This window comes from Pseudophryne corroboree, chromosome 5, assembly GCF_028390025.1.
Source record: "Pseudophryne corroboree isolate aPseCor3 chromosome 5, aPseCor3.hap2, whole genome shotgun sequence".
Classification (NCBI taxonomy): domain Eukaryota; kingdom Metazoa; phylum Chordata; class Amphibia; order Anura; family Myobatrachidae; genus Pseudophryne; species Pseudophryne corroboree.
The window spans coordinates 710,411,134-710,439,038 of NC_086448.1; the positions used below are offsets into that span (position 1 = coordinate 710,411,134).

Sequence of the window (27,905 nt, forward strand, 5' to 3'; positions counted from 1 at the left end):
TCAACTGAGATTTCAGGCAAATTTAGCACCCAACCGTGCTGCCGGAGCACCAACAGTACTAAATTCACACTCCTCAGCAAGCGTTCCTTGGACCTCGCCTTTATCAGGAGATCGTCCAAGTACGGGATAATTGTAACCCCTTGCCTGCGAAGAGAACCATCATCTCTGCCATGACCTTGGTGAAAATCCTCGGGGCCGTGGAAAGCCCAAACGGCAACGTCTGAAATTGGTAATGAGAATCCTGTACCGCAAACCTTAGGAAAGCTTGATGCGGAGGATAAATCGGACCGTGTAAGTAGGCATCCTTTATGTCCACTGACGCCATAAAATCCCCCCCTTCTAGGCTGGCAATCACCGCTCGAAGAGATTCCATCTTGAACTTGAAAACTTTCAAGTATGGATTGAGGGATTTTAGGTTCAGAATCGGTCTGACCGAACCGTCCGGTTTCGGCACCACAAAAAGGCTCGAGTAGAACCCCTCCCCCCGCTGAGACGGGGGAACGGGAACAATGACCCTCTGAAGACACAACTTTTGTATTGCTGCCAGCACGACCTCCCTGTCCGGAAGAGACACTGGCAGGGTCGACATGAAAAACCGGTGAGGGGGCGTCTCCTGAAACTCCAGCCTGTAGCCCTGAGATACAATCTCTAGAACCCACGGATCCAAGTCCGATTGGACCCAGACCCGACTGAAGAACTACAGATGGCCCCCCACCGGTACGGACTCCCCCAGGGAAGCCCCAGTGTCATGCGGTGGACTTGGTAGCGGCAGGGGCGGACATCTGGTCCTGGGCGCCTGACACTGCAGGCGACTTCTTTCCCCTTCCTCTACCTTTTGAAACGAGAAAGGATGAACCTTTTCCTCGCCTGTATTTATTTGGAAGAAAGGACTGCATCTGCTGATGTGGTGGCTTTTTGTGTTGTGTGGGAACATAGGGAAGAAAAGAGGACTTACCCGCCGTCGCGGTAGAAACCAGGTCCGCCAAGCCTTCCCCAAACAGGACATTACCTTTGAAGGGTAACGCTTCCATAGCTCTCTTGGAATCGGCATCAGCATTCCATTGATGGATCCACAGCGTCCTCCTGGCCGAAATCGACATGGAATTGGCTCTTGACCCCAAGATCCCTCGCCGCATCCTTCAGGTAATCTGCAGCGTCCTTGATATAACCAAGAGTCAACAAAGTGGGATTGTATCTGCACACACACAATTGTATTATATCAAATTTGGAACTGTATACAGCTCCAAAATAACCCCTATTATATTCAAGTAATCACAATTGTTTGTGGGGGTGCTATCGACTACAGCTAAGGTTAGTCAGCAGAAGAAAAAGAGAAAAGGACTGTATTTGTCGATGCACAAGGAGAAGGGTGACCTGATTGTCACAACTTTCTGAAAAATTGCTAAGATTTAACTTTTATTCGTGTCAAATTAAAATAGTGTGACAATAACTAACACACAAACTACGAGTATGGACGAAACATAGAGGTTAAAATCAAGACATATACAACATATACCACAAGTGCAATGAAATAATAAATGTGATTAAAGATTAAAATATGTATCCGCGTGTCTGTTATTCTATCCAGTTATGTGATATTGCTCACAATTTTTACTCAGTCTGATGATCGTTGTCAGCAATTGGTCTTCATATATTCATATGACTATTTATCAGTATTTATAATGTCTGGAGTGTCCCACTCCTATGTTTATAATTGTAGCTGACACTATGATTCCAATGGTGTCTATAATATTCACACTGTGTACATCTTATATTCTAGGCTTGATGGTCTATCTTATTCCCCACTTCCAATAAAGTGCTTTTAATCACACTTAAGTGGGTCACACTCAGTCTGTATACTTTTATATACTGATATGCAGCTTTGTCAGGATGGACTATTATTTATGTATATATCATTTATTCAATATTAAATGCATCTTTCCTGAGCCTTCTCAAGGGCATTCATTAAGAATACAGGTTGACTTCTTCTGCTTAAGAGTTGACACAATCAATATATTAGTTGGTACTTGTGTGTAGATTATTATTATTATAGGCAGTACAAATAGGTTACAATGTACCAATATCTCTATGTAGTTATGTTACGTGCACTCTTAATTTAAGTAAGACTCTCTGTAGTCATGTAGGATAATTATATCAGGAGACATGCCATTCCTATAGTGAGAGTGAATATTTACCTCACACTTCAATATCGATATTATGAATGTGCAGCAGTATACCGTGCTACAATATCCCTCTTAAAGGTGACACCTCCTATATTAACAGATTTGGATAGGGCTAATTGTGTCAGTTATAGAGGGCCAGCTGGTTATTGATAGTAAGTTATATAATGGTGGTTTATATTCCCACCACACAAGATGTATCAATGTTGAATTAGATAGGTTAATTGTTAAATAAACAGTGCTGGCTCTGAGGTATTTGTTATAGTATCAATATACCTACTACATAAATTGATATTGCTGCACTTAATTCATTGGCATTGATTAAATTGTATCGTATGTGTTTCCACATGCCTTTTAAATTATAGATGACCAAACAGTTATAATTGGAACCTTGCTGGCTTAATTATTCCTTCTAAAGACAAAAATATGCTGTATTGTATGTGCTGATAATTCTCAAACAGCACAGATTTGGGGGATGTTTCTTATAATGTTTCTGTATCTGCTGCACAGATTGAAACTGTAGTGTTTATTCTATTGGCATTGGTTAGATTGTATCATGCATATCTCCTCCTGACTAACAGTTTCTATATCTGCTACACAGATTGAAACTGTAACGTTTGTACTATTGGCATTGGTTAAATTGTATCATGCATGTCTCCTCCTGACTCACAGGTGGCTTAAAGAGTCAGCTGTGAAACATTGTTGCCTTTCTATCTGTATAAGCCACAACACTGTCAATTACTGCTTTCTCACTGACATCGATAGACTGACTGTGTCTGCTAGCTTAGCACCATTTATCCATCTGCCTGCTATTCAATGCTGTGGATACCATTGGAATCTAACTAATCACATAATCAGAACTGGTTATACATTGAATTGATTTATGAGTAAGGACATAAACTGACACGCGGACACACGCTGCCCACACGCGTGTTCCGCCGTTACTCTGACAGCTTCGTCAGGGCTGAGTCAAAAGAACAGTATTCTTTATCAAGGGTATCCATATCAACAGCTAAATTCTCAGCCCATTTAGCAATAGCACTACTCACCCATACCGACGCCACAGCAGGTCTGAGCAATGCACCCGTATTAGTGAAAATGGACTTCAGAGACGTCTCCAGCTTGCGATCCGCAGGATCCTTGAGAGCTGCCGTGTCAGGAGATGAAAGGGCCACCTTCTTAGACAAACGAGATAAAGCTTTATCAACATTAGGAGATGCCTCCCATTTTCCCCTATCAATAGATGGAAAAGGATACGCCATGTAAATCCTCTTGGGAATCTGCCACCTCTTGTCCGGTGACTCCCAAGCCTTTTCACAAAGAGCATTCATCTCATGAGAGGGGGGAAACTGCACCTCAGGTTTTTTCTCCTTAAACAAGCAAATCCTTGTTTCCTGTACGGCAGGTTCCTCAGAAATGCGTAACACATCTTTTATAGCCACAATCATGTACTGAATACTCTTAACTAATCTTGGATGTAAAGGAGCCTCAGTGAAGTCGACATCGGACTCAGAATCCGTGTCGGTATCAGTATCTACCACTTGAGTAAACGGCCGCTTTATCGACCCCGAAGGGGTCTGTACCTGCGACAAAGCATCCTCCATGGATTTTTTCCACACCTGTGTCTGTGATTCAGATTTATCTAATCTCTTTGATACAGAAGTCACATTAGAATTAATTGTATTGAACAGTGCAAGTAAGTCAGGTGTCGGCTCCAGATCTGCATCTGCCCCCCCCCATAACCTCCTCCGGTGAATAACATTCAGCCTCAGACATGTCGACACCTAGTATCGACCCACCGACACACACATACAATGCCTCAGCCAGGGGACAGGCCCACAAGGAAGCCTGGATAGAGAAACACAGAGGGAGTATGCCAGCTCACACCCCAGCGCCCATATATCCCACCAACGAAATATATGTACCAGCGCTGCCCAATAATACCAATTAAGCACCAGGTACTGTGTCCCCCCCCCCCGATAAGCTCCCCGTTACGTTAATGGAGCTTGTGGAGGTCCCGGACCAGCGTCTCCTGCATGCATGCGAGGAGAAAATGGCGCCTGTGAGCCGCGCGGCTAAGCTCGGCCCCCTCCCGGCGCGCTCCAGCCCACCAAATTAAAAATCACGAAAATGCCGGCGGGGGTCCCGAAAATGGTGCCAAGGCACCGAACAAGCATCTGTCGGCCCAAGAAGACTCAGTAACATGCTGCCCAGGGCACGGCGCGCCCCCCGCGCCCTGCACCCTGTGACTGCTGGAGGAAGTGTGTGTGTGGGAGCATGGAGCGCAGCGTTACCACTGCGCTGTACCTTTACCGAAGTCTTCTGCCGTCCTGAAGTCTTCTGTTCTTCTCAAACTCACCCGACTTCTGTCTTCTGTGAGGGGGGGGACGGCGTGGCCCCGGGAACGAGCAGCTAGGCGCACCAAGTGATCGAACCCTCTGGAGCTAATGGTGTCCAGTTGCCGAGAAGCAGAGCCCTTAAACTAAGAAGAAGTAGGTCTGCTTCTCTCCCCTCACTCCCACGCTGCAGGGAGCCTGTAGCCAGCAGGTCTCCCTGAAAATAAAAAACCTAACAAAGTCTTTTCCAGAGAAACTCAGGAGAGCTCCCCTAGTGAGTGTCCAGTCAGTCCTGGGCACAAAGTCTAACTGAGGTCTGGAGGAGGGGCATAGAGGGAGGAGCCAGTTCACACCCAGTTTAAGTCTTTTCAGTGTGCCCAAGCTCCTGCGGATCCCGTCTATACCCCATGGTCCTTTTGGAGTCCCCAGCATCCCCTAGGACGCAAGAGAAAAAGCACACTAAAGGGCAAAACCATGTGCACTGCAGGTGGGGCAGATGTGACGTGCAGAGAGTTAGATTTGGGTGGGTTACTTTGTTTCTGTGCAGGGTAAATACTGGCTGCTTTATTTTTACACTGCAATTTAGATTTCAGTTTGGACACACACCACCAAAATCTAACTCTCTCTGCACATGTTATATCTGCCTCCCCTGCAGTGCACATGGTTTTGCCCATTAGTGTGCTTTTATGGTTTGCTAACAAACCTGAATAAGGCCCTTACATTGCTTCTCCCCAAGTATGACTCTGGCAGTGTGCGCTGTATGACAGGGGCGCAAAGATAGCACGCCAATGTGTGGGGTAATGTATGAACGGTCAGTGGCACCGACCACTCCTGCACCTATTGATTGTGACAGCTGCAGGTGTCGTTGCCCATTCATCACAGCAGGGACAAAGCCGTCCGAGGCTGCGGTGACTGCCGGCTCTGGGTTACACAGGAGATCTTGCGAGAGTAGCGAGATCAAGTGCATGCACACTGGAGCTGGCCAGAGGAGAGACACAGCGCATTAGCACCAGGCTGATGCGCTGTGGGGGGTCTGGCAGCGATTGCTGGGGGAGGGAGAGTTTTCACTCCCACACTTCGGCATCCAAGACGTGCTGCTATCTGCTTCGCCTCGGTACAGAGGCATTATATCCGCACAATACGCGCGTGTATAATACATTTACCTTAATGGGGGTCATTCCAACCCGTTCGCACGCTGCTGTTTTTCGCAGCGGTGCGAACGGGTTCGTTCTGCGCATGCGCGGCGACCGCAATGCGCAGACGCGTTGTTGCCCAGCGATGGCCGTCGCTGAGCAATGACAAGAAGAACGTAGAAAGCGATCACTGCCGCGATCGCAAGAAGATTGACAGGAGGAAGGCGTTCCGGGGCGTCAACTGACCGTTTTGTGGGAGTGGTGCGGCGTACGCAGGCGTATCCAGGCGTTTGCAGGGTGGGTGTCTGCCGTCAATTCCGGGACCTGACAGGCTGAAGACATCGCAGCGGGTAAGTAACTCCAGAGCTACTCAGAAACTGCACAAAATGTTTTTGCATAGCTCGGCTGCACAAGCGTTCGTAGCCTTGCTATGAAAAAACCTCTCCCCCATAGGTGGCGTCTAGTTGATTGCACGGGAAGCAAAAAGTTGCTACGTGCGATCAATGACCCCCAATGTACATCCATCATACAGTGCAAGCAATTTAATGCCATCTTCAGCTTGCACTAAATGTCAGCTTCACACAGGGATTTAAAAAACATGGTATTAAGATACCCTAACCTTACCGGGAGATCAAAGTACAGAGTGTAAGCCGGGTATACATACTGAACACATCCTTACCTATGTACATTTCAACATTAGGTGACACTGCAGAGGGGAGTACAGGGCGTCTGGCTCTACTCTTCCTAACAACAGTGTGATTGATCTGCAGACCTGTACCCCAAGGTGCTGCCCTGCTGTCTCTGCACTCCTGTACCCCAAGGTGCTGCCCTGCTGTCTCTGCACTCCTGTACCCCAAGGTGCTGCCCTGCTGTCTCTGCACTCCTGTACCCCAAGGTGCTGCCCTGCTGTCTCTGCACTCCTGTACCCCAAGGTGCTGTCCAGCTGTCTCTGCACTCCTGTACCCCAAGGTGCTGTCCAGCTGTCTCTGCACTCCTGTACCCCAAGGTGCTGTCCAGCTGTCTCTGCACTCCTGTACCCCAAGGTGCTGCCCTGCTGTCTCTGCACTCCTGTACCCCAAGGTGCTGTCCAGCTGTCTCTGCACTCCTGTATCCCAAGGTGCTGTCCAGCTGTCTCTGCACTCCTGTATCCCAAGGTGCTGCCCAGCTGTCTCTGTACTCCTGTATCCCAAGGTGCTGTCCAGCTGTCTCTGCACTCCTGTATCCCAAGGTGCTGTCCAGCTGTCTCTGCACTCCTGTATCCCAAGGTGCTATCCAGCTGTCTCTGTACTCCTGTATCCCAAGGTGCTGTCCAGCTGTCTCTGCACTCCTGTATCCCAAGGGGCTGCCCAGCTGTCTCTGCACTCCTGTATCCCAAGGGGCTGCCCAGCTGTCTCTGCACTCCTGCAGCCCAAGGGACTGTCCAGCAAACTCTGCACTCCTGTATCCCAAGGTGCTGTCCATCAATCTCTGCACTCCTGTATCCCAAGGTGCTGTCCAACAAACTCTGCACTCCTATAGACCAAGGTGCTGTCCAGCAATCTCTGCACTCCTGTATCCCAAGGTGCTGCCCAGCTGTCTCTGCACTCCTGTATCCCAAGGTGCTGTCCAGCTGTCTCTGCACTCCTGTATCCCAAGGTGCTGTCCAACAAACTCTGCACTCCTATAGACCAAGGTGCTGTCCAGCAATCTCTGCACTCCTGTACCCCAAGGTGCTGCCCTGCTGTCTCTGCACTCCTGTATCCCAAGGTGCTGTCCAGCTGTCTCTGCACTCCTGTATCCCAAGGTGCTGTCCAACAAACTCTGCACTCCTATAGACCAAGGTGCTGTCCAGCAATCTCTGCACTCCTGTATCCCAAGGTGCTGTCCAGCTGTCTCTGCACTCCTGTATCCCAAGGTGCTGCCCAGCTGTCTCTGCACTCCTGTATCTCAAGGTGCTGCCCAGCTGTCTCTGCACTCCTGTATCCCAAGGTGCTGCCCAGCTGTCTCTGCACTCCTGTATCCCAAGGTGCTGCCCAGCAGACTCTGCACTCCTGTATCCCAAGGTGCTGTCCTGCTTTCTCTGCACTCCCGTATCCCAAGGTGCTGTCTAGCAATCTCTGCACTCCTGTACCCCAAGGTGCTGCCCTGCTGTCTCTGCACTCCTGTATCCCAAGGTGCTGTCCAGCTGTCTCTGCACTCCTGTATCCCAAGGTGCTGTCCAACAAACTCTGCACTCCTATAGACCAAGGTGCTGTCCAGCAATCTCTGCACTCCTGTATCCCAAGGTGCTGTCCAGCTGTCTCTGCACTCCTGTATCCCAAGGTGCTGCCCAGCTGTCTCTGCACTCCTGTATCTCAAGGTGCTGCCCAGCTGTCTCTGCACTCCTGTATCCCAAGGTGCTGCCCAGCTGTCTCTGCACTCCTGTATCCCAAGGTGCTGCCCAGCAGACTCTGCACTCCTGTATCCCAAGGTGCTGCCCAGCTGTCTCTGCACTCCTGTATCCCAAGGTGCTGCCCAGCTGGCTCTGCACTCCTGTATCCCAAGGGGCTGTCCAGCAAACTCTGCACTCCTGTACCCCAAGGTACTGTCCAGCTGTCTCTGCACTCCTGTACCCCAAGGTGCTGCCCAGCTGTCTCTGCACTCCTGTATCCCAAGGTGCTGTCCAGCTGTCTCTGCACTCCTGTATCCCAAGGTGCTGCCCAGCTGTCTCTGTACTCCTGTATCCCAAGGTGCTGTCCAGCTGTCTCTGCACTCCTGTATCCCAAGGTGCTGTCCAGCTGTCTCTGCACTCCTGTATCCCAAGGTGCTGCCCAGCTGTCTCTGTACTCCTGTATCCCAAGGTGCTGTCCAGCTGTCTCTGTACTCCTGTATCCCAAGGTGCTGTCCAGCTGTCTCTGCACTCCTGCAGCCCAAGGGACTGTCCAGCAAACTCTGCACTCCTGTATCCCAAGGTGCTGTCCATCAATCTCTGCACTCCTGTATCCTAAGGTGCTGTCCAACAAACTCTGCACTCCTATAGACCAAGGGGCTGCCCAGCTGTCTCTGCACTCCTGTATCCCAAGGTGCTGTCCAGCTGTCTCTGCACTCCTGTATCCCAAGGTGCTGTCCAACAAACTCTGCACTCCTATAGACCAAGGTGCTGTCCAGCAATCTCTGCACTCCTGTATCCCAAGGTGCTGTCCAGCTGTCTCTGCACTCCTGTATCCCAAGGTGCTGCCCAGCTGGCTCTGCACTCCTGTATCCCAAGGTGCTGTCCAGCTGTCTCTGCACTCCTGTATCCCAAGGTGCTGCCCAGCTGGCTCTGCACTCCTGCAGCCCAAGGGGCTGTCCAGCAAACTCTGCACTCCTGCAGCCCAAGGGGCTGTCCAGCAAACTCTGCACTCCTATATTCCAAGATGCTGTTCATCAATCTCTGCACTCCTGTATCCCAAGGGGCTGTCCAGCAAATTCTGCAGTCCTGTATCCCAAGGGTCTGTCCAGCTGTATCTGCACTCCTGTATCCCAAGGGTCTGTCCAGCTGTATCTGCACTCCTGTATCCCAAGGTGCTGTCCAGCAAATTCTGCACTCCTATATTCCAAGGTGCTGTCCATCAATCTCTGCACTCTTGTATCCCAAGGTGCTGTCCAGCTGTCTCTGCACTCCTGTATCCCAAGGGGCTACCCAGCTGTCTCTGCACTCCTGCAGCCCAAGGGGCTGTCCAGCAAACTCTGCACTCCTGTATCCCAAGGTGCTGTCCAGCAAACTCTGCACTCCTGTATCCCAAGGTGCTGTCCAACAAACTCTGCACTCCTATAGACCAAGGTGCTGTCCAGCAATCTCTGCACTCCTGTATCCCAAGGTGCTGCCCAGCTGTCTCTGCACTCCTGTATCCCAAGGTGCTGTCCAGCTGTCTCTGCACTCCTGTATCCCAAGGTGCTGTCCAACAAACTCTGCACTCCTATAGACCAAGGTGCTGTCCAGCAATCTCTGCACTCCTGTATCCCAAGGTGCTGTCCAGCTGTCTCTGCACTCCTGTATCCCAAGGTGCTGCCCTGCAGACTCTGCACTCCTGTATCCCAAGGTGCTGTCCTGCTTTCTCTGCACTCCCGTATCCCAAGGTGCTGTCTAGCAATCTCTGCACTCCTGTTTCCCAAGGTGCTGTCCATCAATCTCTGCACTCCTGTATCCCAAGGTGCTGTCCAGCAGTCTCTGCACTCCTGTATCCCAAGGTGCTGTCCAGCAGTCTCTGCACTGTATCCCAAGGTGCTGTCCTGCTTTCTCTCCACTCCCGTATCCCAAGGTGCTGTCCAGCAATCTCTGCACTCCTGTATTCCAAGGTGCTGTCCAGCAATCTCTGCACTCCTGTATTCCAAGGTGCTGTCCAGCAATCTCTGCACTCCTGTATTCCAAGGTGCTGTTCAGCAATCTCTGCACTCCTGTATTCCAAGGTGCTGTCCAGCAATCTCTGCACTCCTGTATTCCAATGTGTTGTCCAGCTGTCTCTGCACTCTGGTATCACAAGATGCTGCCCAGCTGCCTTGTGTGAATATTTCTTGCTATATTACATAGCATACTCAAGTAGAATACAAAATATGTTATGCTGCTTTTCTAATTGCTGAGAGATATAAGCTGACCAAAGCATAACACAGACACAACAAGCTGTAATAAGGTAGTAGGCGATTTAATGGGCAGCATTGTTAGAGCATGTTTTATTTGCCTGGTATGTAACTGCTTTTATGTTTGTTTGACCTATTTGTTATTATAAGAATGACAAAGAAATCATCACTACTATAAATTAGTAGAAACAAGGCATTCAAGCACTAGTGGCCAACCACACAGGCCTGCAATAGCCTGGGTTACATCTCCAGTCTACGCTGACCAGCTGTATTGGGTTTTGCAGTAGTGATATACAGTATTAGACAGATGCGCTGGTGAGCTGAATCGTCATTAGTGAAGTACATGTTACTCACTTACCTTTGGCTTTATGGGTTTGACCAAAGAAATCTCTGTTCCCTCCGCTCGCTGCCTGCTGGAGTCAAAAGTTTTCCTTTTCTTAACAGCAGCTTTTTGGCAAATTGGAATATGTTTTTTCTGCCAAACAGAAAAAGACAAAATTATACATACAGACTGTTTAACTAGGAAATGTTGGATAAATTATGAACTAATAGTTCTTCCTAGTAATGAGACACAAACCACCATCAACACAGATATACAGATGTATCCTCATACATCTAGCCTCAATACACCATGGCCCTCATTCCGAGTTGTTCGCTCGGTATTTTTCATCGCATCGCAGTGAAAATCCGCTTAGTACGCATGCGCAATGTTCGCACTGCGACTGCGCCAAGTAACTTTACTATGATGAAAGTAATTTTACTCACGGCTTTTTCTTCGCTCCGGCGATCGTAATGTGATTGACAGGAAATGGGTGTTACTGGGCGGAAACACGGCGTTTCAGGGGCGTGTGGCTGAAAACGCTACCGTTTCCGGAAAAAACGCAGGAGTGGCCGGGGAAACGGTGGGAGTGCCTGGGCGAACGCTGGGTGTGTTTGTGACGTCAACCAGGAACGACAAGCACTGAAATGATCGCACAGGCAGAGTAAGTCTGGAGCTACTCTGAAACTGCTAAGTAGTTAGTAATCGCAATATTGCGAATACATCGGTCGCAATTTTAAGAAGCTAAGATTCACTCCCAGTAGGCGGCGGCTTAGCGTGTGTAACTCTGCTAAATTCGCCTTGCGACCGATCAACTCGGAATGAGGGCCCATGCACCGTGAGATGCCTGGTGTGAGTGAGCCTCCAGGTCACGTGCAACTCTCGGGGATCTTTTTTGTTGTTGGCAAAAATGCATCTTTGTCGCAATGCAATGTGATTAAGACGCCCGAGGAGATTGCGCTGATTAATTTGATATGAGACCTGTATATTGTGTGTGACGGATTCTGTATACGGGTTGGGTACGGGTTCCCGGCGGTCAGCATACCGACGCTGGGATCCTGGCCGCCAGAATGCTGAAAGGTGGGCGAGCGTAACAAAGCCCCTTGCGGGCTCGCTATGCTCACCCCAGTTTCTATTCTCACTCTATGGGGGCCGTGGACAGTGGAAATAACAGGATTTTAATTACCTACTGGTAAATCCTTTTCTCGTAGTCCGTAGAGGATGCTGGGTTCCATCTTAGTACCATGGGATATAGACGGGTCCACGAGGAGCCATTGGCACTTTAAGAGTTTGAGAGTGAGGGCTGGCTCCTCCCTCTATACCCCTCCTACCAGACTCAGTCTAGAAACTGTGCCCGAGGAGACGGACAACTTCGAGAGAAGGATTTTACACAGATAGTTACGAGATTCACCCCAGCTCACACAAACAAGGCAAACCAAGCTAACTAGCTTGAAACATCAGCAACGGCTGAACAAGATTACTTAACCAAGTAACAAAACAGTACTAAACCAAGAACTAAGCAGTACTGAATCAAGTAACCACTGCAGGATCACGAAGCGCTGGGCGGGTGCCCAGCATCCTCTACGGACTACGAAAAAAGGATTTACTGATAGGTATTAAAATCCTATTTTCTCTTACGTCCTAGAGGATGCTGGGGTGCACATTAGTACCATGGGGATGTACCAAAGCTCCCAGAACGGGACGGAGAGCGCGGAGGCTCCTGCAGAACTGACTGACCAAACTTCAGGTCCTCAGCGGCCAAGGTATCGAACTTGTAGAACTTTGCAAACGTGTTCGACCCAGACCAAGTAGCCGCTTGGCAAAGCTGTAAAAGCCAAGACACCCCGGGCAGCCGCACAGGAAGAACCCACCGAACGAGTAGGGTGGGCCTTAACTGACGTAGGACACGGCAATCCTACCGTAGAATACGCATGCTGGATAGTGAAACTGATCCAGCGAGAGAGCGTCTGCTTAGAAGCAGCACACCCAAATTTCTTGGGATCATACAGGACAAACAGAGTCCGATTTTCTGTGACGTTTAGGGGTATATGCAATTGCGGTCGAATTCCCGAAAATGTCGAAAAACTGGACATTTTTTCGCCAAAAAAAAAAAAATTAGACAATGCAATTTTCGTCAAAAAAACAGGCTTTCCAAATTCGACTTTTTGAAGTTCGACATTTGTCAAATTCGACATTTCTGCAATGGTACAAATGCGGCAATTCGACAAAAGTATATTCAATTGAAGTTTGGAAATTCGACAACAGTGCTTTTAGACAGTAAATTCGTCATTTTCAATCCGCCACACTTTGGTGGCGGAATCTAATAAAAAAAATTTAAAACATGTTTTTTTTGGTGTTTTTTTTATTGGTAATAGCATATCTATTTATATTTGAAGGGATTAGGTACTTGGTTTGTCTATTTTGGAGGCACAAGTATTATTTATATATTTATTTAAATATATATATATATATATATATTTTTTTATGGAATGGTAAAAATCAGAAAAAAAATTGCGTGGGGTCCCCCCTCCTAAGCATAACCAGCCTCGGGCTCTTCGAGCCGGTCCTGGTTCTAAAAATCCGGGGGGGAAAATGACAGGGGATCCCCCGTATTTTTAAAACCAGCACCGGGCTCTGCGCCTGGTGCTGGTGCAAAAAATACGGGGGACAAAAAGAGTAGGGGTCCCCCGTATTTTTTACACCAGCATCGGGCTCCACTAGCTGGACAGATAATGCCACTTTTATACAGCGCCCTGCGGCCGTGGCATTAAATATCCAACTAGTCACCCCTGACCGGGGTACCCTGGGGGAGTGGGGACCCCTTCAATCAAGGGGTCCCCCCCAGCCATCCAAGGGCCAGGGGTGAAGCCCGAGGCTGTCCCCCCCCATCCAAGGGCTGCGGATGGGGGGCTGATAGCCTTGAGAAAATTGAAAGAATATTGTTTTTTCCAGTAGTACTACAAGTCCCAGCAAGCCTCCCCCGCAAGCTGGTACTTGGAGAACCACAAGTACCAGCATGCGGGAGAAAAACGGGCCCGCTGGTACCTGTAGTTCTACTGGAAAAAAATACCCAAATAAAAACAGGACACGCACACCGTGAGAGTAAAACTTTATTTCACACATGTCGACACACACACATATTTACCTATGTTCACACGCCGACCTCTGTCCACTTGTCCAAGTAGAATCCACGTGTACCTGTGGATAAAATTATACTCACCTCAATCCAGTGTCCGGATCTTTTAAAATAATCCTCGTACTTGGCAAAACAACAAAACGAACACCCGGACCAAACGGACTGAAAGGGGTCCTATGTTTGATGTCTGATGAAACGGCCAGCGTTGTAGGCCGAGAAACGCGTTAAGGTACTCCATTGAAGGACTTCATCTGACTGCTGCATTCTCCTGACACTCCGTGAGCCGTATATATCGGGTGGACCGTAGCCGCAATTAAAACGGACTTTTCACCAGCGGCTGGGGAATCTGCTGCTCCAATCTTTCTGCACTGCTGCACATTCAAATTGGTACAGTACCCTTCAGCGGAGAAAAACAACCGCGTTCGTCTGGATGGTTCACTGGTGATGTGACCAGCTGTACTTTCACTGCACAGAGCCGCTGCAAACCCGGCTCAGTACAGCGCCTTTGACGGAGAGGCTCTCACATCAGGTGATATACTACAAGTGAATTTGACCATCACTGTCTATTTGTCACTTAATAACACAGCGCGGGTGTCCGCAATTTCAATACTGGGATACTCTTTGCCAATGAGGTTCTTTTGTGTACAAGGAGAAGAGAGTGTACACTTTAACAGTGATTTATAACAGAGGCACTTTTCATCAGTCTCCTTCTTACAAATATTTCAGCTCGTGGACGCACGGCTGATTTTCATGAAGCACCAATGCAGCCCTTAATTAAGGTTTATTAAAGGTTTTCTTATTCATATTGGTTCAGGAGATATGGCAGTCTTGTATATATTTATACATTATTAATTGTTCATCATTTTTAGGCCAGTTTATGTACTGTATTTTTACGTGGTTGATAAAACAATATTTTAATAAAAAATATATATTGGATTCATCCAGCGCTCCCATTCTTTCTTTTTTTCACATCCATTGTTGGGGCAGCCCGCCCACAACTGGTGAGCAGCCGTCTGAATCCAATTAGATATAGTGTGTGTACTGTAGAGCGCCAATCTTTTGTACATATTTTAGGATCCGAAACTGGCTGTATTACAATAGAAACAAGACGTCTTGTGTTTATTCTCGTCTGAAATACTGGATGTCCCCAGGCACAAATATCCACCTTCCTTAGTGAGACCTGCACAAACCATGCTGCAAAGCAAGGGGTGCAAATACTGTACATTTATTCTATTTGCATGCAGGGTAAGTACTAGTCGCTTTTGCATGTAGTCCACAAATCTTGTACACTGCAGCAACATTTTTACAATGTAACTTTGCTGGAGGACACGCCCCTCCCAAATCTAAATCTGTCTACAACATGGTTTTGTCAAGGTGCAATTACTTGCTTTTTGTTTTCTGCTTCGCTCCCAACTCATGTAGTGCACTTAGAACTGTGCTTTATGCTGAAGTCCAACAAGGATGAGACCTGAAAACGACCACCTCTGTGCTGCTGCAACATGCAATGCCTTTTTACAGGGGATGAATTGCTACAGCCCACATAGCAAGGAACACCTTTACATCATATCAGTTATTGCGCTCCAGAATTGGACACCTCATTTCTGCTCTGTTCTGCACTCCACCCCTCACCATACGCAAACTCCAGCTCCGCTGAAAATTCCATTATATTAATCTGCATTCCTTATACATGTGCTGGAAACCACTGAGGTCACCGACATATGGCCTGCCAAAAGACCTGACATGGGGCCTAATTAAGGTTGGATTGCAAAACGCGATCCAACCGCAAAAATGAGGTGGGGGCTGCAGAAAATGCAATCTCCTCAGTCTGTCAATCAGTTGTGGGGTGGGGGGGGGGGGGCAACGCTCTGTTTCCTAGGCGGAGATGGAGCGTTGCGGGGGCGGAGATGGCCAAACAGTGGTGTCGTCGTAGAAACAGGGGGCGTGGCGTGGCCGTGATCGCGCCGGCTGCATGACGTCACACGTAACCTCCGCGATCTTAAACATGGCGATGGGCCTCCTGCGGGCACAGCTAAGGAGACAACCTTAATTTCTGCTATGTGATCGCAATTTATGCTTGGTGAAGGGGGGGGGGGGGGGGGGACAGCATTCAGGGCGGCCCCGAGCATGTGAACAAAAGGATTGCAAATTCTGCTAAACGGTCTGTCCATGTTATCTAGCATTGCACTGTCTGGATTTCTCTATATACTATTTTGTATGGTATAGTTGGGTCCTTTTTTCACATTCTAGCTCTTTTACATTGAAGCTGTATAAACGTGCAAAATGCTGTGCGTCTCTATTCACCAGCGGTGAGTGCTAAACCGCAACTTCTCCCACCAGCAGGAAACTGCGGCCCATGGCTGGGGACGGCAGAGGGCAGGCTGTTTCAGCGGGGCACCTACATACTGGGCAGGGTGCATTATGTTAATTTAAAATGAGGCAAGGCACTGTGCCCAGCAGAAAATAAGAATTTACTTACCGATAATTCTATTTCTCGGAGTCCGTAGTGGATGCTGGGGTTCCTGAAAGGACCATGGGGAATAGCGGCTCCGCAGGAGACAGGGCACAAAAAAGTAAAGCTTTACTAGGTCAGGTGGTGTGCACTGGCTCCTCCCCCTATGACCCTCCTCCAGACTCCAGTTAGGTACTGTGCCCGGACGAGCATACACAATAAGGGAGGCATTTTGAATCCCGGGTAAGACTCATACCAGCCACACCAATCACACCGTACAACTTGTGATCTAAACCCAGTTAACAGTATGACAACAGAAAGGGCCTCTTAAAGATGGCTCCTTAACAATAACCCGAATTAGTTAACAATAACTATGTACAAGTATTGCAGATAATCCGCACTTGGGATGGGCGCCCAGCATCCACTACGGACTCCGAGAAATAGAATTATCGGTAAGTAAATTCTTATTTTCTCTATCGTCCTAAGTGGATGCTGGGGTTCCTGAAAGGACCATGGGGATTATACCAAAGCTCCCAAACGGGCGGGAGAGTGCGGATGACTCTGCAGCACCGAATGAGAGAACTCCAGGTCCTCCTTTGCCAGGGTATCAAATTTGTAAAATTTTACAAACGTGTTCTCCCCCGACCACGTAGCTGCTCGGCAGAGTTGTAATGCCGAGACCCCTCGGGCAGCCGCCCAAGATGAGCCCACCTTCCTTGTGGAGTGGGCTTTTACAGTTTTAGGCTGTGGCAGGCCTGCCACAGAATGTGCAAGTTGAATTGTGTTACAAATCCAACGAGCAATCGACTGCTTAGAAGCAGGTGCGCCCAACTTGTTGGGTGCATACAATATAAACAGCGAGTCAGATTTTCTGACTCCAGCCGTCCTTGCAATGTATATTTTTAAGGCTCTGACAACGTCCAACAACTTGGAGTCCTCCAAGTCGCTAGTGGCCGCAGGCACCACAATAGGTTGGTTCAGATGAAATGCTGATACCACTTTAGGGAGAAAATGCGGACGAGTCCGCAGTTCTGCCCTATCCGAATGGAAGATTAGATAAGGACTTTTATAAGATAAAGCCGCCAATTCAGATACTCTCCTGGCAGAGGCCAGGGCTAGTAACATAGTCACTTTCAATGTGAGATATTTCAAATCCACCTTTTTCAATGGTTCAAACCAATGGGATTTGAGGAAATCTAAAACTACATTTAGATCCCACGGTGCCACCGGAGGCACCACAGGAGGCTGTATATGCAGTACTCCCTTGACAAAAGTCTGGACCTCAGGGACAGAGGCCAATTCTTTTTGGAAGAATATTGACAGGGCCGAAATTTGAACCTTAATGGATCCCAATTTGAGACCCATAGATAATCCTGATTGCAGGAAATGTAGGAAACGACCCAGTTGGAATTCCTCCGTCGGAACCCTCCGATCCTCGCACCACGCTACATATTTTCGCCAAATGCGGTGATAATGTTTCACGGTGACTTCCTTCCGTGCCTTAATCAAGGTAGGAATGACTTCTTCTGGAATGCCTTTCCCTTTTAGGATCTGGCGTTCAACCGCCATGCCGTCAAACGCAGCCGCGGTAAGTCTTGAAAAAGACAGGGACCCTGCTGTAGCAGGTCCCTTCTCAGAGGTAGAGGCCACGGTTCGTCCGTGAGCATCTCTTGAAGTTCCGGATACCAAGTCCTTCTCGGCCAATCCGGAACCACTAGTATTGTTCTTACTCTTCTTTGCCGTATGATCTTCAATACCTTTGGTATGAGCGGCAGAGGAGGAAACACATACACTGACTGGTACACCCAAGGAGTTACCAGTGCGTCCACAGCTATTGCCTGTGGATCTCTTGACCTGGCGCAATATTTGTCCAGTTTCTTGTTGAGGCGAGACGCCATCATGTCTACAATTGGTCTTTCCCAACGGTCTATTAACATGTTGAAGACTTCTGGATGTAGACCCCACTCTCCCGGATGAAGATCGTGTCTGCTGAGGAAGTCTGCTTCCCAGTTGTCCACGCCCGGGATGAACACTGCTGACAGTGCTATCACGTGATTCTCCGCCCAGCGAAGAATCTTGGCAGCTTCTGCCATTGCACTCCTGCTTCTTGTGCCGCCCTGCCTGTTTACATGGGCGACCGCCGTGATGTTGTCCGACTGAATCAACACCGGCTTTCCTTGCAGGAGAAGTTCCGCCTGGCTTAGAGCATTGTAGATTGCTCTTAGTTCCAGAATGTTTATGTGAAGAGACTTTTCCAGACTCGTCCATACTCCCTGGAAGTTTCTTCCTTGTGTGACTGCTCCCCAGCCTCTCAGGCTGGCGTCCGTGGTCACCAGGATCCAATCCTGAATGCCGAATCTGCGGCCTTCTAATAGGTGAGCCTTCTGCAACCACCACAGAAGTGACACCCTTGTCTTTGGTGACAGGGTTATTCGCAGGTGCATCTGCAGATGCGACCCTGACCATTTGTCCAACAGATCCCTTTGGAATATTCTTGCATGGAATCTGCCGAATGGAATTGCTTCGTAAGAAGCCACCATTTTTCCCAGGACTCTTGTGCATTGATGTACTGACACTTTTCCTGGTTTTAGGAGGTTCCTGACCAGATCGGATAACTCCTTGGCTTTTTCCTCTGGAAGGAAAACCTTTTTCTGAACCGTGTCCAGAATCATTCCTAGGAACAGCAGACGAGTTGTCGGGATTAAATGGGATTTTGGAATATTCAGAATCCACCCGTGTTGTCTTAGCACCTCTTGAGATAGTGCTAAAGCTGTCTCCAGCTGTTCTCTGGACCTTGCCCTTATTAGGAGATCGTCCAAGTATGGGATAACTAATACGCCTTTTCTTCGAAGAAGAATCATCATCTCGGCCATTACCTTGGTAAAGACCCGAGGCGCCGTGGACAATCCGAACGGCAGCGTCTGAAACTGATAGTGACAGTTTTGAACAATGAACTTGAGGTACCCCTGGTGTGCGGGGTAAATCGGAACGTGTAGATACGCATCCTTGATGTCCAAGGATACCATAAAGTCCCCTTCTTCCAGGTTCGCTATCACTGCTCTGAGTGACTCCATCTTGAACTTGAACTTTTTTATGTAGAGGTTCAAGGACTTCAGATTTAGAATAGGCCTTACCGAGCCATCCGGCTTCGGTACCACAAATAGAGTGGAATAATACCCCTTTCCTTGTTGTAATAGGGGTACTTTGACTATCACCTGCTGAGCGTACAGCTTGTGAATGGCTTCCAACACCCTCTCCCTTTCGGAAGAGACGGTTGGTAAGGCAGACTTCAGGAAACGATGAGGAGGATCCGTCTCTAATTCCAACCTGTACCCCTGAGATATTATCTGCAGGATCCAGGGGTCTACCTGCGAGTGAGCCCACTGCGCGCTGTAATTTTTGAGACGGCCCCCCACTGTCCCCGAGTCCGCTTGAGAGGCCCCAGCGTCATGCTGAGGTTTTTGCAGGAGCCGGGGAGGGCTTCTGTTCCTGGGAAGGAGCTGCCTGTTGGTGTCTCTTCCCTCTTCCTCTGCCTCGTGGCAGGTACGACAAGCCCTTCGCTCTCTTATTTTTGTAGGAGCGAAAAGGCTGCGGTTGAAAGGTCGGTGCCTTTCTCTGTTGGGGAGTGACTTGAGGTAAAAAAGTGGATTTCCCGGCAGTAGCCGTGGCCACCAAGTCTGATAGACCAACTCCAAATAACTCCTCCCCTTTATACGGCAAAACCTCCATGTGACGTTTTGAATCCGCATCGCCTGTCCACTGTCGTGTCCATAAGGCTCTTCTGGCTGAAATGGACATAGCACTCACCCGAGATGCCAGTGTGCAAATATCCCTCTGTGCATCACGCATATAGATAAATGCATCCTTTATTTGTTCTAACGACAGTAAAACATTGTCCCTATCTAGGGTATCAATATTTTCAATCAGGGATTCTGACCAAACTACTCCAGCACTGCACATCCAGGCAGTTGCTATAGCTGGTCGTAGTATAACACCTGCATGTGTGTATATATTCTTTTGAATAACTTCCATCTTTCTATCTGATGGATCCTTAAGTGCGGCCGTCTCAGGAGAGGGTAACGCCACTTGTTTGGATAAGCGTGTGAGCGCCTTGTCCACCTTAGGGGGTGTTTCCCAGCGCGCCCTAACCTCTGGCGGGAAAGGGTATAATGCCAATAACTTTTTTGAAATTATCAACTTTTTATCAGGAGCAACCCACGCTTCATCACACACGTCATTTAATTCTTCTGATTCAGGAAAAACTGTTTGTAGTTTTTTCACACCATACATAATACCCTGTTTTACGGTATCTGTAGTATCAGCTAAATGTAACGTCTCCTTCATTGCCAAAATCATATAACGTGTGGCCCTACTGGAAAATACGTTTGAATTTCTACCGTCGTCACTGGAATCAGTGCCCGTGTCTGGGTCTGTGTCGACCGACTGAGGCAAAGGGCGTTTTACAGCCCCTGACGGTGTTTGAGGCGCCTGGACAGGCATTAATTGATTGTCCGGCCGCCTCATGTCCTCAACTGACTGTTTAAGGGAAGATAAACCATCACGTAATTCCACAAATAAAGGCATCCATTCTGGTGTCGACCCCCTGGGGGGTGACATCTGCATATTTGGCAATTGCTCCGCCTCCACACCAATATCGTCCTCATACATGTCGACACCACGTACCGACACACACCGCAAACTCACAGGGAATGCTCTAATGAAGACAGGACCCACTAGCCCTTTTGGGGAGACAGAGGGAGAGTCTGCCAGCACACACCACAAAGCGCTATATATACAAGGGATATCCTTATATTAAGTGCTCCCTTATAGCTGCTTTAATATATATATATATATATATAGCCATTAATGTGCCCCCCCTCTCTGTTTTACCCTGTTTCTGTAGTGCAGTGCAGGGGAGAGACCTGGGAGCCGTTCTGACCAGCGGAGCTGTGACAGAAAATGGCGCCGTGTGCTGAGGAGATAGGCCCCGCCCCTTTTTCGGCGGGTTCTTCTCCCGCTATTTTTCCAGTCAGGCAGGGGTTAAATATCTCCATATAGCCCCTATGGGCTATATGTGAGGTATTTTTAGCCTTGTATAAGGTTTATATTTGCCTCTCAGAGCGCCCCCCCCCAGCGCTCTGCACCCTCAGTGACTGCCCAGTGAAGTGTGCTGAGAGGAAAATGGCGCACAGCTGCAGTGCTGTGCGCTACCTTATGAAGACTGAGGAGTCTTCAGCCGCCGGTTTCCGGACCTCTTCACGCTTCAGCATCTGCAAGGGGGTCGGCGGCGCGGCTCCGGGACCGGACTCCACGGCTGGGCCTGTGTTCGATCCCTCTGGAGCTAATGGTGTCCAGTAGCCAAGCAGCAAATCCACTCTGCATGCAGGTGAGTTTACTACTTTCCCCCTAAGTCCCACGTTGCAGTGATCCTGTTGCCAGCAGGACTCACTGTAAAGAAAAAAACCTAAACTAAACTTTCTCTAAGCAGCTCTTTAGGAGAGCCACCTAGATTGCACCCTTCTCGTTCGGGCACAAAATCTAACTGGAGTCTGGAGGAGGGTCATAGGGGGAGGAGCCAGTGCACACCACCTGACCTAGTAAAGCTTTACTTTTTTGTGCCCTGTCTCCTGCGGAGCCGCTATTCCCCATGGTCCTTTCAGGAACCCCAGCATCCACTTAGGACGATAGAGAAATCACCTAATGGGAACACTATGTATTATTAATAACAACATTTAGACATAGGTGGACTGTATATTGTGTTGGAATTGTGTATTGTGACTGTATCATTTACTACTACCACTGTCCCGCCACATCTCCTGGAGTATACCAGGCACATATATTATTCTCTCCTGGATCTGAGCTACTTGTGACTCTGCCCACCATCCCGCAGGTGTCACATCTAAACTCACAGGCAACGACTACAAGTTCTGTGTGCCCAATATAGAAGAAGTATAAAGTGTGTTGCTGGTCAACGTACAGTATTAATCTGCAAATCCCAATAGAGCATTAGCGGAAAGTTTATTTTCTTGCTAGAAAGGGAAGGACAAATAAGGAAATAACATTTATGGGGAGGGAAAAATGATCAGTGCAGATGTATATATTGTACATTGTTGCCCACTGTGAATGTGACATGATCACTTACTGCCTAGATGTAGGGCCAGATTAATGGCCACATAGGCCCGGGGCAAAAAAATATTCAAGGGCCTATTTATGAGAAGGGGAAGAGCTGTGACCAGTGATATGTGGGTCTGACCAGTGCAATGTGGGCTTGGCAAACTACAATACACTGGGACACGTTCTCTGCACTAGACACAGAAATAAATCTCAGAAAAGATACCATTAATAAAATATGTTCTGTGAAGTCAGGAGGAACAGTAAGTGCACTGCAGCAGTTTACAGGCTGTTACTTCCAAGATGCTGCACTCATTCATTTTTAAACAAGGGTCTAGATATCTAATAATAGAAGTATTCATGATTTTGGTAGCAGCAAATCTCACAGGAGTACACAATGTCTATGTCATTCTGACATTACAGATTTAGGGGATAATTCAGTAAGGATAGCAAATTCTGCATGCTTACATGCATGCTGGGGGCTGCCCGTCGCTGGGCAAGACCGCCCAGCATGCTGACCGGCGCATCCACACCTTGATGAAGCAGAAATTGTGACCGCCTCGCAATTTCTGCTTCATCGTAAAAATTATTGATGCCTCCTGCTGGCGTAGCTTAGCTGCGGCATCTTAACCATCGTGGCGGCTGTGTGTGATGTCACGCAGATGCCGCAATCACGCCCCCGACACACCTCCACTCGTGCCGCACCGGCCACCATTTGCGTCGCTCCGCCCCCGCAACGCTTTGTCTCCTCCCTGGAAATGCAGCTTTGCCCGCCCCCCCACCCCCTCCTCTGCCTGATTGACAGGCAGAGATCGCATTTTCTGCGGCCCTCTGCAGAAAGTGCGGGCGCATGTGCAGTACAGGCGCCGCGCCTGTGCCCGCGGGCCGACCGCAAAAATTCCAGTTGGATCGCGATTTGCTATCCAACCTGAAGTAGCCCCTTATGAGGGATACCTTTATTGTGTTCTTCTAATCCTACAGTATATACATACTAATTTATTACTAACGCTATGTAATTCAGTATCTCATACCTATGATAAATAGGGAAGACGGAGGCAATCAATTGCATCTATGGTACATGATTTGGTTTCACTGACGGTAAAGGTCATGCATATACTGTAACTACTTCTAACCCAATAAAACTAAAAACATAGGGATCAACGGTTCTTTTGAAGAATGAAGTCCACACATACAGTACCGGATTCATTTAATTGCAGCTATTTACCGTGCCAGGAACAAGTTGGTATCCTAGGGCTTTAATGCCCGGGGCAATCCAATTACAGCCCCTATGCCTTACACATTAACCTACAGAATAAGGGATACGTTCCTGGAGCTATGGGTAAACACAATCAGGGCATTTAATGCAGATTTCTTTTGAAGCCTTCCCTGGGATTCTGTTGACCAATCATACTCACCAAAGTAGCAAGAATGAATGTTCTGCCGCAAATTTTACAGGGCCGGAGGTCGTCCAAAGGCAAATTCTCTGTGATAAAAGACAAAGTTCAAAGATGTTCAATAAATACACCATTATACCCACCACAATCTCCTTATTAGCTATAATGGTCACAAGCAAGTTAACCATTATTGTGAACGCCCCATTATCACCCACTTACACGACTGAGTTGTGTACAACTCAACATTGCCAACAGTTGCATAAGCTCGGCCCAGGAGCGTGTACAGTGTGAAAGCACGCAACATACATCTGCGACACGAACCTGCTGTGCAACAACACCTAAATGTGTGTACATCTAATTGGAGATTGTATGCAGTGTACCTGAAGTGTCCCAGTAAGAACAAAATCCGTAAACGCACACTGAAGAAACAGTCCTTTATTAAATAACGTGCTCACCCTACACACGCACTCACTCCACAAGATCAGAATGCATAAAAAAGTGGAGGAGGACGACGTGTGTGGGGCCTTTATTAAATAAAAATCTACAATGTGCGTTTTACTGTATTTGTTTTATTTTTATTTAACTTTTCTGTACAAATGCACTATAGTTCCTGGCTGGCCATTTAAGCCAGGGCATGCTGGCACTTGTGGTTCTGCAAGTGCCTGCACACCTTAGCAGACATTTAAATTGGGTGTAATAGCAGCTGTAGTGAACCGGTAAATATTATTTCTAACATATTATTATTATTATTATTACTAACTCACCAGAAGTGTAGAGAATAGCACAACAGCAGAACAGGGCTGGCTTTTCGTAGGAAGGGGAGCCTGTTTTTTTGTGGGTCCGCATCCACTGGGGATTCTATCCTTGTGCTGACCAGCATAGAGCCAACTGTGGCACTATGGTAGGGTGACCACACACTGACTTTCCCCCAGCTACTGTACCACCAGCACCAGTGATGGTTAGTGGGAAATTCGGAGGTACCCAAGCTCTATCCCCCTGATTCCTCCACTGCTAGCCTAGGTTTAAAGCTCTTTACACATACACCCCTGGCATCTCATTTATTGGGGGAGGTATGAGGAAACTTATTTAAAGCTGGTGGTCTCAACCTGCGTGACGGTGTCAGGACACCCAAGACCCGGATCCCCACTTAAAGGAGAAGTGGGGAAGTGAGAGCACAGAGAGTTGCTACAAAAAAGAATAATGAATAAAGAAAAAAAAAAAAATACTAAATAGCTGGAGCAAGCTCCACTGAGTCCAGCTCCCTAGGGCACATTTTTGTAACTGAGGGATGATGGGTAGTAGAGGGGAGGGGCTTCACACTTCTAAAATTCTATAAGTGCCAGCTCCCACTAAGCCACGCCTCTATACCCCAGTGTACTAAGCCAGTGTCCCCTGTGGATGAAAGAGAAATTGGCATGCCCTTTTTTGGCATTACGTATGTTACTGTGGTTCAGCTAAGCAAATCGGATACAAATCAACCAAACGAAAACCAATGTAACCGTGCAGGAATTTGAAACCTGCCACTTATACCCCTTTCAGACCGCCTGAGGTGGGGCGCACCAGGGAGCCTGACACGGGAGCTTCCAGGGAGCGCCCCGCCGCCGATGTAAGCAACCCAACATATTGCTGGGTTGGTGACATCAGTGGTGACACGGCGGGGGGTGGCTCTTGGAGATCATGCGCCATCCGTCCACACACAGTGAACGGGAAATGGGTCGCATTGACCAGGCTCCCGTTCACACTGCACAGCAAGCCGAGTTGAACACGTGTTCAACCTGCTCGCTTACAGAGTTGGAATACCGGGTTGCTCGACCTGGTATTTTAACCCTGCCACCTTTCAGACCGCACATGAACACAGGCTATGCGCGTTCATGTGCCAATAACCCGTGTCCATTGTTGGCGGTCTGAAAAAGGTATTAGTGGATTCCCCACTAAGCTATTAAATAGCTTTTATTCATGTGAAGTTTCCTATCTGCATTCTGTCCTGGTTAAATTCTGAACAGCTGTTGCGATCTCCATAGCAGCTACTGTATCAGATCATCATCCAAATCTTCATATCAATGTTGGCAATACTAGTTTTAAACATTTATAATTTCAAGTAGTAGAGGCCAAGAAGTTCCCTAAATCCTTTACTAATCAGTATGCAACAGACTTAAGTACAGCTCGCTATGTATACAGGAGTATATCTGAGTAAATACATTGCAAAATAAAATAATACAAAGTTTGTAATTAGCTAGTCAATAGTCTTGAATAGTTTATTTAGTTCCTCTGAGCTCACAATCGCTTGACTTTTACCGCTTTCACATCGCAAATGCCGGATCCCACCCGGTAAGAGAAACGTGTCCTTACCGGGTGGGATCCGGCATTTGCTCTGCTATGTTGGCTTTCCGACCCGGCAATATACCGGGTCGGTTGCCATAGCAGTGAGGGGGGGGGGGGGCGCAGCAGCAGCAGGGGCGGTGTTGGAGGCGGCGCTGGGAGATGAGCTCATCTCCTGAGCCACCTCTCCCTGTGCTGTGAATGGGAACTGTGTCGCATCGACGCGGCTCCCATTCACACTGCGCCTGACCCGGTACTCAACCCGGGTATAATCCTTCTTTTATACCGGGTTGAATTACCGGGTCAGGCGACCCGCTAATTCGGGCAAAGTGCTTTCACATCGCACACTGACCCGTGTCGACACGGCAATATGCCGTGTCGATACCGGGTTATTTGTGCGATGTGAAAGGGATATTTGTCTCATAGGACCGTTAACGTAATGCTAAAACATCTCACACTTTCCTATTTGTATAAGATACCTGGCAAGTACTGAACCTCTCCAGGAAGCATACTGTGCCTCTTGGCTTTATAGTTAGAATTGTCTTGTAAGGAGTGTACCATCAATACCTAACATCGCTAATACGCAATATACAAGAAGTATTTTAAGAGTTTGGAACCTCTGAGTTACTAACCCTTCAGCAAGACTTATTACACTGTTACACAATGGGAGCAAGAAACCTTTGTGCGTGTTGTGGTTTGTGACTTGGAGCCGAGTAGACAGTGCCAAATCTACATTCATTCTCTATAAAGAAATTAAAATGCTAGAAAATGAAGGAAGAACTGTGCAAGTGTGTGAGGTCTGGACCTGGAAAATGTGAAGCATTGGGAGGAAAGTTTCTTAAGGTTGAGATCATTGTTATGGCAATTCACGTTCTCCAGGGAAAGTTGGCTGGGGAAAAAAAAAAAGAAGGAGTGATCTGGTCTGAACACATTTCATGATTGAGAACGGACCATAGGAATGAATAACAGGAAGAAATACATTTTTGGTTGACTTGGGGTCTAATTCAGACCCGCTCGCTGGTACAACAGCGATCGCAGCCTGAAGCCGTTTCTGGAGTGCGCACCCAGTAAGACCCAGTGAGATGCATCTCACTGGTGCGATCGCCTCTGCCTGATTGACAGGCAGAGGTGGTCGCGGGGCAAGAGGGGGCGTGCCCAGGACGTTAGAACGCTGTTGGTGGGGTGCAGTCCGGACAACGCAGGCGCTGCGACCCAGAAAGCGGCGGGTAGCCGCATGCCATCGCAGCTAGGGAGCTACTTGGCAGGTGCGAAAGCATCGCCACCGTGGGATGCTTTCACACCCGTGCAGGGGTTAGGGCCTGACATGCGGGGTGGACTAGGCCTGTGCTGTGCGCGACCCCTGCATGTCAGAGAAACTGATCATAGATGTGCTAAATTTAGCACATCTACGATCAGGTCTGAATCACCCCCTTGGTTTGCTATTTTTCCGGTCTATACAATTAGGCCCCCGTTTTTACACCCATAAAATGTACCCTTATCTCACAAAAATATATAAGATTCGGAAAAAAAAAGTCACAGACCTATGTATTTTCAGGGCCACGATCGCGGAAATAAAAGCCAGTTTTCGGGGATTCCCGAAATCCCGATAATCGCTTGTATTAGGGCTAACTGGATAGCCCTGTCGGCGGTAATTAGCTGCGGTAAATTACCACGGCTAACTGGATACTGGCCTCAATGTCTGTTTAATACGTACACTGTACATCTGCTCATTAATGCAAATATATAAATCAGAAAAATAATGCGGCAAAACAACTCAATGTGGAAAAGCATGCAAACGTACTCAGGAGGTTTAGAATGGGCTAGCAATGCTTACCTCCTAACATGTATATCTTTTAATTAGGGACTCCCTGCACGGCGAAGCAGCCCGTCACTGAAAAGGGGGTGTGACCTGTGGTAAAGGTCCATGGCTTCGCGACAATGCCGCTATCGCGG

The 27,905-nt window shown here is 48.1% G+C and overlaps 1 protein-coding gene across 2 annotated transcripts in view; it reads right to left on the reverse strand.

Moving 5' to 3' along the window:
• Nucleotides 1-27,905, reverse strand: part of ZC2HC1A (zinc finger C2HC-type containing 1A) — a 196,109-nt gene that overhangs the window by 109,799 nt on the left and 58,405 nt on the right. For both annotated transcript variants that reach the window (XM_063923943.1, XM_063923942.1), the window contains exons 2-3: nucleotides 23,655-23,722; nucleotides 10,583-10,699 (exon numbers count right to left, since the gene is read on the reverse strand). In XM_063923943.1, coding sequence (XP_063780013.1) covers nucleotides 10,583-10,699; nucleotides 23,655-23,722 — 185 coding nt within the window. The remainder of the gene's footprint in view (nucleotides 1-10,582; nucleotides 10,700-23,654; nucleotides 23,723-27,905) is intronic.